The 10,939-nt window shown below is 42.7% G+C and overlaps 1 protein-coding gene across 2 annotated transcripts in view; it reads right to left on the bottom strand.

The window, feature by feature from the left end:
* Nucleotides 1–1,858: 1,858 nt before the first annotated feature.
* Nucleotides 1,859–10,939, bottom strand: part of tkfc (triokinase/FMN cyclase) — a 24,670-nt gene continuing 15,589 nt past the window's right edge. For both annotated transcript variants that reach the window (XM_041882330.1, XM_041882331.1), the window contains 2 exons: nucleotides 7,656–7,748; nucleotides 1,859–2,567 (listed from right to left, as the gene is read on the bottom strand). In XM_041882330.1, coding sequence (XP_041738264.1) covers nucleotides 2,409–2,567; nucleotides 7,656–7,748 — 252 coding nt within the window. In that variant the 3' untranslated portion in view covers nucleotides 1,859–2,408. The remainder of the gene's footprint in view (nucleotides 2,568–7,655; nucleotides 7,749–10,939) is intronic.

Here is a 10,939-nt window from a genome sequence, read left to right as displayed (position 1 = left end):
AATTAGGGTTAAGTGCCTTGCTTAAGGGCACATCGACAGATTTTTCACCTAGGAGGCTCGGGGATTAGAACCAGCGACCTTTCGGTTACTGGCACAACGCTCTTACCCACTACGCTACCTGCCGCCCTTGTGAATGGCACCCTATTCCCTATATAGTGCACTACTTTAGACCAGTGAATGGCACCCTATTCCCTATATAGTGCACTACTTTAGACCAGAGAATGGCACCCTATTCCCTATATAGTGCACTACTTTAGACCAGGGTCCATAATGCTCTGGTCAAAAGTCGTGTACCATATAAGGGATAGGGTTCCATTTGAGAGAGGGAACGTGGCTGGAGGGAGAAATAGAGAAGAAAGGGGGATGCAGGGAGAAAGAGCAGGGTAGAGAGAGAAAGAAAGGAGAGAGAGAGAGAGAAGAAAGGAGTAGAGAGTGAATGAGGCTATTGCCTCTACAGGTGTCCTTCAGTGCTTCCTTCCAAAGTTCATCTAGAGTAGGAGAACGCCACTGTGGTGTGTGTATGTGTGTGTCAGCGGTCTGAGGTAGGACAAAGACAGCTGTTAGGATATGAACGGTGTGTGTGTATCATGTTGCAGGAGTGGGTTGATACACTGGTCTGTGTGGACTCAGTTACTTTATGTGTGACCGTACAAAAGTCTGTGAAGAAAAAATAAATGAATCATATCGGGAGCTGTAGCTCCGCCCACCGGTGTAGTGGAGCAGAGCTCAGAGAAGTTCGGTTGTCACTAGTTACCACAGCCACAAAGTAAAAACATTGGCGATGTCGTAAAAATCCATGAAAACTAAAATGTGCTTGCTTTTTGGTCTTAATTGAAGCTTAGCAGTGTGATTAAGGTTATGTGTTTTCTTTCATTGTGTTAGCCAAAGCCAGAGTTATCATTCATTGTGTTAGCCAAGGCCAGATCATCATGTCATCAGAATAAGACCCTCACCTTACACATTCACCACCCTGTGAAGATCATAACTTGTTACACCAGTAGTGTAATAAACTGCATGCTTTCCCGAGTCGTAGTGGGAGGGCCACACAGCATATCATCGCGTGACTCCACGTGTACTTCGATATGATGGTTATTAAATCAATATTTGCACATAAAGGCGTTTCCAACGGCATTTCTCGCATAATTCATTTTACCGACACAAAAAGTCCCACCACGTCAAAACGAAAAAATGGTCTGTCTGCATTTATAAAATTGTACCGGCATTTCCTGTTTCCATCAGCCCGGTCGTCACTTTTTCCATGAGTCTGGTAATTCATCCGCATGAAATGGTTTGATGGAAACTTGGTTATAGATAGAGAGCGAGAGCGAGGAAGTGTCAGCCTTTTGCCTTCACCATGCCCCATTTAAATCTCTGTCCCACTCACCTTTGTCATCAAACAACAATGGGCATTATCATTCTACTTCAATCTCTCTCTCTCTCATTCACCCTCTGTCCTTCTCTCTCTCTCTCTCTCTCTCTCTCTCTCTCTCTCTCATTCACCCTCTGTCCTTCTCTCTCTCTGCCTCTCCCTCACTCACTCGCTCTCTGCCCTTCACCTTCAAGAGGACTTTGACCACTGATTAACAGCAATATTGAGCAATAACACCTAATTATTTGAAGGGTATGGAAAAACAGAAAGGATGAAAAATGAGGGTGAGAAAAGAGTGAGAGGAGGTGACAAGAGAAAGAAGGGAGAGAGAGGGAGAGGGGAGAAGCGATGAAACAGTTCCAATATTGAGCAGCTGTAGAGCTGACAGTTCCTAGACCACAACCACTGAAGCATCTCTCTCTCTCTCTCTCACACACACACACACACAAACAACAGAAGAGCAAAAACATTCTACTATGAACACATCACTCTGCTTAAATTAATTTATTAGTGTTAGTTTAAGTCGTTTCCTTTAATTCTGATTGCAGAAAGTACAGTACATTTTTTCTCCAAGAACCACATACATTTAGATTATGTCCATCAGTAGCAACCAGTATTTAGGTGAAACTGAACCGATCAGAGAGCAAGGTGGATCTATTACCATATTGCTTACAGCTTTAACATCCTCTAAGATCTCCACAAGTGCGTAAGGTTTAGGGGTCCATTTGGGATTGGGCATTAGTGCGAGATTCTTCTCATCGTGATTGGCCCCTTTACAAATTACTTTAGACTCACTAACAGAGTCGCTTGCCATTCGATTCCTCATTGCTGTGATTCACTGGCTATAAGACTCCTTAGTTATCAGATTTACATTATGAATCATCCCTTGTCAGATTCATGATTCTGTGTCATGGATATTTCCTCGTGCTCCCGTGACAGCACCATATCTTAATTTTCACAATATCTAATATCACATTTTCAACAGATCACCATGCATAACAGATTTCATGATGACAACAATGTGTCTGTCTGTCTGACATCACTTCTGTCCTCCCAGGGCTTCGAATACTGCTCTCAAGATGCCAGCTATCGCCACGGCACCAGGGTCAGGAAGGGTCACGCGTACTGTGGCGATGTAGCTGGCTCGTCCCGCCCTGGCTGTGAGGTCACGGGTAGACTCTGCACCCAGTTCAGCTTTCTAGGGAGAGAGAAAGAGAGAGACAGAAAGAGGGAGAGAGATCGAGAGAAAACAGTGGAGACAGGATGTTAGACACAAACCCTGTCCTTTTCAGTGGTTGCTGAACTGAAAGAACTAAGCAAAAATAAAGGTATATGTCAGGGGTAGACAACCATGGTCCTGGAGGGCCACAGACACTGTCTTTGATTTAACCAACCTGGAAGACCAGGGGCCTCATTTATCAATATTGCGTAGAAACTATTGTAAAATACTACTTACGAATGGAATTTAGAGTGTTCGTACACGTAGAAAAACAATGATTTATCAAACAATCCTACAAGCGTCAAACCCACACCGGTAGGAGATAACCTTTGATAAATACCATCTCAGCCTCAGTGCTTTTTTAAAACACCCCTAATTAACGATATATGGTCAAAATCACCCCTTTAAATCCCAACGTGGGGAATCTACAACGCCGTACCATGAACTAGCCTACGATGGCACAACCCAAAAAAGCGAAGAAAAAAAACCTTAACTTTTCAGACTGAAATAGAGGAGCTAGTGTAAGAGATTGAGTACAACCAAAAAGTTGAATTTATTTATTGCTCAGTTGCAGCTTGAGTAGTAAAAATAAAAACATACAGTGCCTTCAGAACGTATTCATCACACCCCTTGACCTTTTCCCCACATTGTTGTTACAGCCTGAATTAAAAATAGGATTAAATTGAGATGGGTCACTGACCTACACACACACACACACACACACACACACACACACACAATATCCCATAATGTCAAAGTTTTTCAAAATGTTTACAAATAAATGAAAAATGAAAAGCTGAAATGTCTTGAGTCTATAATTATTCAACACCATTTTTTAATGGCAAGCCATAATAAGTTGCATGGACTCACTCTGTGCAATAGTGGTTAACATGATTGTTTAACGACTAACTCATCTCTGTACCCCACACATACAATTATCTGTAAGGTCCCTCAGTCGAGCAGTGAATTTCAAACACAGATTCAACCACAAAGACCAGGGAGGTTTTCCAATGCCTCGCAAAGAAGTGCACCTATTGGTAGATGGGTAAACATTTTAAAGCAGACATTGAATATCCCTTTGAGCATGGATGGTGTATCAATACACCCAGTCACTACAAAGATACAGGCATCCTTCCTAACTCAGTTGCCGGAGAGGAAGGAAACCACTCCGGGATTTCACCATGAGGCCAATGGTGACTTTAAAACAGTTACAGAGTTTAATGTCTGTGATGGGTGAAAACTGAGGATGGATCAACAACATTGTAGTTACTCCACAATACTAACCTAATTGACAGAGTGAAAAGAAGGAAGCCTGTGCAGAATACAAATATTCCAAAGCATGCATCCTGTTTGCAACAAGGCACTAAAGTAAAACTGCAAGAAATGTGGCAAAGCAATTCACTGTTTGTCCTGAATACAAAGTGTTATGTTTGGGGCAAATTCAATACAACACATTACTGTATACCACTCTCCATATTTTCAAGCATAGTGGTGGCTGCATCATGTTATGGGTATGCTTGTAATCATTAAGGACTGGGGAGTTCTTTCAGGATAAAAAAATTAATGGAACGTAACTAAGCACAGGCAAAATCCTAGAGGAAAACCTGGTTCAGTCTGCTTTCCACCAGACACTGGGAGATGTCTCACCTTTCAGCAGGTCAATAACCTAAACGGCTGAATCTACACTGGAACTGCTTACCTAGAATACAGTGAATGTTCCCGAGTGGCCGAGTTAGTTCTGACTTACATCTGCTTGAAAATCTATGGCAAGACCTGAAAATGGTTGTCTAGCAATGATCAACAACCAATTTGACAGAGCTTGAAGAAATTTTAAAATAATAAAAATGGGACAATTTTGCACAATCCTGGTGTTGAAAGCTCTTAGACTTACCCAGAAAGAATCACAGCTGTAATCGCTGCCAAATGTGCTTCTACAAAGTACTGACTCAGGGATGTGAATATTTGTCTAATCAAGATATATTAGTTGTATTTTTATTTATTTTCACAAATGTTAGAATTTTTGACAGAGTATTTTGTGTAGATCGTTGACATAAAATTACAATTAAATCAATTTTAATCCCACTTTGTAACAACAAAATATGGAAAAAGTCAAGGGGTGTGAATACTTTCTGAAGGCACTGTATCTACAAAGAGAAGACCATTAGGACAATTGAAGTTGCTTTAGCAATGGGCGGTCTACGGCCCGTGACGTGACCGGGAAAAAGTGGTGAGGGAGGAGCGTCCTTCTCAAATCGAAACAGTAATCTGCGCCATTTGGTAACGTTGCCAACAAGGCAGCATGGTGCATCGTCCAGAAACACAACAACAACATCTCTTTTACATGAAATATATCATGTTTGAATTTTCAAACTAGTTTTCATTGGGAAGGCATGTAAAGCGTTTTTATCAAAAGCAAATCACTTTTGCATGTGAAAACACAGACTCCTACTCATTACGCCACGCGCTTAATTACGTCACTTTTGTTTTGAGCAGACATCACCGTGGGCTTTGCATGGGGCACCTGGCTCATACCCGGAAGGCAGCGCGGTTCCAAACGAATGCAATCGACTTTCACCCGGTGCAAAACACGGCTGCCCCGAATCCCCTCAGTGGCAAATATGAGTCATATGAGGAAATCAGTCAATTGAAATAAATTCATTAGGCCCTAATCTATGGATTTCACATGACTGAGAATACAGATATGAATCTGTTGGTCACAGATACCTTAAAAACAAATGGGCCTCAGGACCTCGTCACCGTATTTTTTTGTGCATTGAAATTGCTATCGATAAAATGTAATTGTGTTCGTTGTCCGTAGCTTATGTCTGCCCATACCATAAACCCACCGCCACCATGGGGAACTCTGTTTACAACATTGATGTCAGCAAACAGCTCACCCACACAACGCCATAGACTTGGTCTGCGGTTGTGAGGTCGTTTGGGGATGGTGCTTTTATGGCGATGTTGCGCTGTCTATTGCTCCGTTCGGATTTGGGAATTATTGATGGCATAATATAATAATAATAAGCCATTTAGCAGACGCTTTTATCCAAAGCGACTTACAGTCATGTGTGCATACATTTTTACGTATGGGTGGTCCCGGGGATCGAACCCACTACCCTGGCGTTACAAGCGCCATGCTCTACCAATTGAGCTACAGAGGACCACATCATGGCAAAGAAACCCCTCTTGACTTTAACCAGTTGTGCGACGGTGTATGGAAACTGTATGTTACTGTTAGTTTTGCTGATGATTGCATCTAATTATATTGGCTCATCGAGGGCTGTGAGATGCCGATCGGCAAGCTCCTGTTGAAAGGTGCCCGCTGCCAAAAACATGAGGGTGGGTAGCACTTGGATGTGCAACGGAATGGCATGCGTTTGCCTTTTAAAAATAGGTCTTAAATCTTTGCATTGGAAAACGATATCTGATGAGCCAATCTGTACTTTCTGCAAAAAAAAAAGTCCCACCTGTCTCTAAAAACGCACTCTCCGCAAAATGCAGCATGTGCGAAATCTTCCAACAAAGCAAGATCAGCCATCTCTCATTGGATTTCCATTATCTCAGTCTTTTATAGTATTTACACAATGGTTCACACGTGCCTCTAATTTAACAATTGACTGTACTTGTTTTTTAAACATATTTCTTGTACTTTTACCCCTTTTTCGTGGGGTAAATTTGTAGTTACAGTCTTGTCCCATCGCTGCAACTCCCCTATGGACTCGGGAGAGGCGAAGGTCGAGAGCCATGTGTCCTCCGAAAACAAGAGCTTGCCAAGCCGCACTGCTTCTTGACACACTGCTCGCTGAACCCGGAAGCCAGCCGCACCAACGTGTCAGAGGAAACACTGCCCAGCTGGTGACCGAAGTCAGCGTGCAGGCGCCTGGCCCGCCACAAGGAGTCGCTAGAGCGCGATGGGACAAGGAAATCCCGGCCGGCCAAACCCTCCCCTAACCAGGACGACGCTGGGCCAATTGTGCGCCGCCTCATGGGTCTCCCGGTCACGGCCGGCTGGGATTGAACACGGATCTGTTTTCCCCCGTTCTACGCTTGACAAGCAGTTCCCTTATTCCACCGCTTGGCACTGTGCTCCGCATGGTCATGGCTGGGCCTAAATGTACGCACACTCTCAAGCAAACTTTCATATCGATCAATTTCACACTTTGCGTGGAAATGATCCCACACATGGTTTACTCAGATTTGTGCCTACGCATGATTGATAAATGAGGCCCCAGGTGTGTTGAATTTAGGCAATCACTGACCTGATCAATTAACTCAGTTGGTCTGGTGTTGTGCTTAGTTGGAACAAAATCCTGCAGTACCTGCAGCGCTCCAGGAACAGGGTTGCCTACCCCTGGTCTACGCAATATGGTGGAATTGAAGGACTAGGTCTAGGTATAGTCATCAGGTCTAGGTATAGTCATCAGGTCTAGGTATAGCCATCAGGTCTAGGTATAACCATCAGGTCTAGGTATAGCCATCAGGTCTAGGTATAACCATCAGGTCTAGGTATAACCATCAGGTCTAGGTATAGTCATCAGGTCTAGGTATAACCATCAGGTCTAGGTATAACCATCAGGTCTAGGTATAACCATCAGGTCTAGGTATAACCATCAGGTCTAGGTATAACCATCAGGTCTAGGTATAGCCATCAGGTCTAGGTATAGCCATCAGGTCTAGGTATAGCCATCAGGTCTAGGTATAACCATCAGGTCTAGGTATAACCATCAGGTCTAGGTATAACCATCAGGTCTAGGTATAGCCATCAGGTCTAGGTATAGCCATCATGTCTAGGTATAACCATCAGGTCTAGGTATAGCCATCAGGTCTAGGTATAGCCATCAGGTCTAGGTATAACCATCAGGTCTAGGTATAGCCATCAGGTCTAGGTATAACCATCAGGTCTAGGTATAACCATCAGGTCTAGGTATAACCATCAGGTCTAGGTATAACCATCAGGTCTAGGTATAGCCATCAGGTCTAGGTATAACCATCAGGTCTAGGTATAGTCATCAGTTCTAGGTATAACCATCAGGTCTAGGTCTAAGTTGTAGTACAGTCCTGTACCTCCACAGCAGCCTGCAGAATGGCCATGTGACCACCAGGTGGCGATGTTGTCAGTCTCCTCAGTTCCTCCACTGCTGGACACAGAGCATCCAACTGGACAAGAGAGAGTTTAGACACTTTCACAAAAATACACACATACAGTTACATAGCAGCATATTTCTTTTTAGCATATTCTTGGGGTGTTTTCACACTTGGTCCCTTTCAGCCAATTTCTGTGAACTCAGTGCAGTTCGCTTAATGTTTTGTGCAGTGTGAACACTCCAAAGGAACTCACACCTCTCAAAAGAGCCCCCGAAGCGAACCGAACTGAGACCATCTCGAGACGTCTGCAAAACCGTTTCCCCTGCCATAACCCCTCACACTAGACTACTGCCATAACCCCTCACGCTAGACTACTGCCATAACCCCTCACGCTAGACTACTGCCATAACCCCTCACACTAGACTACTGCCATAACCCCTCACACTAGACTACTGCCATAACCCCTCACACTAGACTACTGCCATAACCCCTCACACTAGACTACTGCCATAACCCCTCACACTAGACTACTGCCATAACCCCTCACACTAGACTACTGCCATAACCCCTCACACTAGACTACTGCCATAACCCCTCACACTAGACTACTGCCATAACCCCTCACATTGGTGCCACAAAAGAGAGCAGATGATGATGTGCAGGTTCACGTAAAAAAAAAAAAACGTGTGCTGTTTTTTTAAATATTGATTAGTGATTGTCAAGGATGCACAGAAATTCCAAAATATGTGTGGAGTTTTTTAGTTCCGATTATTTGTTCGCAATGTGTGATCTGTAGACTAGGAGAGCTTCATGAGCTGTTTATTGATTGTGGGGTTTGAATTGTGTGAGAAGACAATATATTTGGTGAGAATCACATAGAATAGATGTTGTACCCTCTTAAATGGGGCAGTATCCTACCATGGGTGGACAATTTTCAACTACGCATGATTTATTCTGCAGTTATTCTATAGCTATTTATTCTGTTACCGATAATATTGACATGTTAATAGTATCTTCTGATTACAATTATTATGCCTCATATTTTAACTACATGCAACCTATTCGCTTCCTAAATGTAAGTAGGTATATGGTATATATATATATATATATATATATATATATATATATATATATATATATATATATATATATATATACACACACAGTGGGGAAAAAAGTATTTAGTCAGCCACCAATTGTGTAAGTTCTCCCACTTAAAAAGATGAGAGAGGCCTGTAATTTTCATCATAGGTACACGTCAACTATGACAGACAAAATGAGAAAAAAAAAATCCAGAAAATCACATTGTAGGATTTTTAATGAATTTATTTGCAAATTATGGTGGAAAATAAGTATTTGGTCAATAACAAAAGTTTCTCAATACTTTGTTATATACCCTTTGTTGGCAATGACACAGGTCAAACGTTTTCTGTAAGTCTTCACAAGGTTTTCACACACTGTTGCTGGTATTTTGGCCCATTCCTCCATGCAGATCTCCTCTAGAGCAGTGATGTTTTGGGGCTGTCGCTGGGCAACACGGACTTTCAACACCCTCCAAAGATTTTCTATGTGGTTGAGATCTGGAGACTGGCTAGGCCACTCCAGGACCTTGAAATGCTTCTTACGAAGCCACTCCTTCGTTGCCCGGGCGGTGTGTTTGGGATCATTGTCATGCTGAAAGACCCAGCCACGTTTCATCTTCAATGCCCTTGCTGATGGAAGGAGGTTTTCACTCAAAATCTCACGATACATGGCCCCATTCATTCTTTCCTTTACACGGATCAGTCGTCCTGGTCCCTTTGCAGAAAAACAGCCCCAAAGCATGATGTTTCCACCCCCATGCTTCACAGTAGGTATGGTGTTCTTTGGATGCAACTCAGCATTCTTTGTCCTCCAAACACGACAAGTTGAGTTTTTACCAAAAAGTTATATTTTGGTTTCATCTGACCATATGACATTCTCCCAATCCTCTTCTGGATCATCCAAATGCACTCTAGCAAACTTCAGACGGGCCTGGACATGTACTGGCTTAAGCAGGGGGACTGCAGGATTTGAGTCCCTGGCGGCGTAGTGTGTTACTGATGGTAGGCTTTTTTACTTTGGTCCCAGCTCTCTGCAGGTCATTCACTAGGTCCCCCCGTGTGGTTCTGGGATTTTTGCTCACCGTTCTTGTGATCATTTTGACCCCACGGGGTGAGATCTTGCGTGGAGCCCCAGATCGAGGGAGATTATCAGTGGTCTTGTATGTCTTCCATTTCCTAATAATTGCTCACACAGTTGATTTCTTCAAACCAAGCTGCTTACCTATTGCAGATTCAGTCTTCCCAGCCTGGTGCAGGTCTACAATTTTGTTTCTGGTGTCCTTTGACAGCTCTTTGGTCTTGGCCATAGTGGAGTTTGGAGTGTGACTGTTTGAGGTTGTGGACAGGTGTCTTTTATACTGATAACAAGTTCAAACAGGTGCCATTAATACAGGTAACGCAGTGGAGGACAGAGGAGCCTCTTAAAGAAGTTGTTACAGGTCTGTGAGAGCCAGAAATCTTGCTTGTTTGTAGGTGACCAAATACTTATTTTCCACCATAATTTGCAAATAAATTCATAAAAAATCCTACAATGTGATTTTCTGGATTATTTTTTCTCAATTTGTCTGTCATAGTTGACGTGTACCTATGATGAAAATTACAGGCCTCTCTCATCTTTTTAAGTGGGAGAACTTGCACAATTGGTGGCTGACTAAATACTTTTTTCCCCCACTGTATATATATATATATATAAATAACTGTCCGATAACACATTCTGATGTGCCTTGTAAAAGTATTCACCCCCCTTGGCGTTTTTCCTATTTTGTTGCATTACAACCTGTAATTTAAATTGATTTTTATTTGGATTTCATGTAATGGACATACACAAAATAGTGCAAATTGGTGAAGTTTCAAAGAATTCTACAAAATAAATAACGGAAAAGTGGTGCGTGCATATGTATTCACCCCCTTTGCTATGAAGCCCCTAAATAAGATCTGGTGCAACCAATTACCTTCAGAAGTCACATAATTAGTTAAATAAAGTCCACCTGTGTGCAATCTGTCACATGATCTCAGTATGTATACACCTGTTCTGAAAGGCCCCAGAGTCTGCAACACCACTAAACAAAGGGCACCACCAAGCAAGCGGCACCATGAAGACCAAGGAGCTCTCCAAACAGGTCAGGGACAAAGTTGTGGAGAAGTCCCGATCAGGGTTGGGTTATAAAAAAATATCAGAAA

This window comes from Coregonus clupeaformis, chromosome 8, assembly GCF_020615455.1.
Source record: "Coregonus clupeaformis isolate EN_2021a chromosome 8, ASM2061545v1, whole genome shotgun sequence".
NCBI lineage: Eukaryota > Metazoa > Chordata > Actinopteri > Salmoniformes > Salmonidae > Coregonus > Coregonus clupeaformis.
Note: the sequence above shows the minus strand (reverse complement) of the source record. Positions and strands in the feature narration are given on the sequence as shown.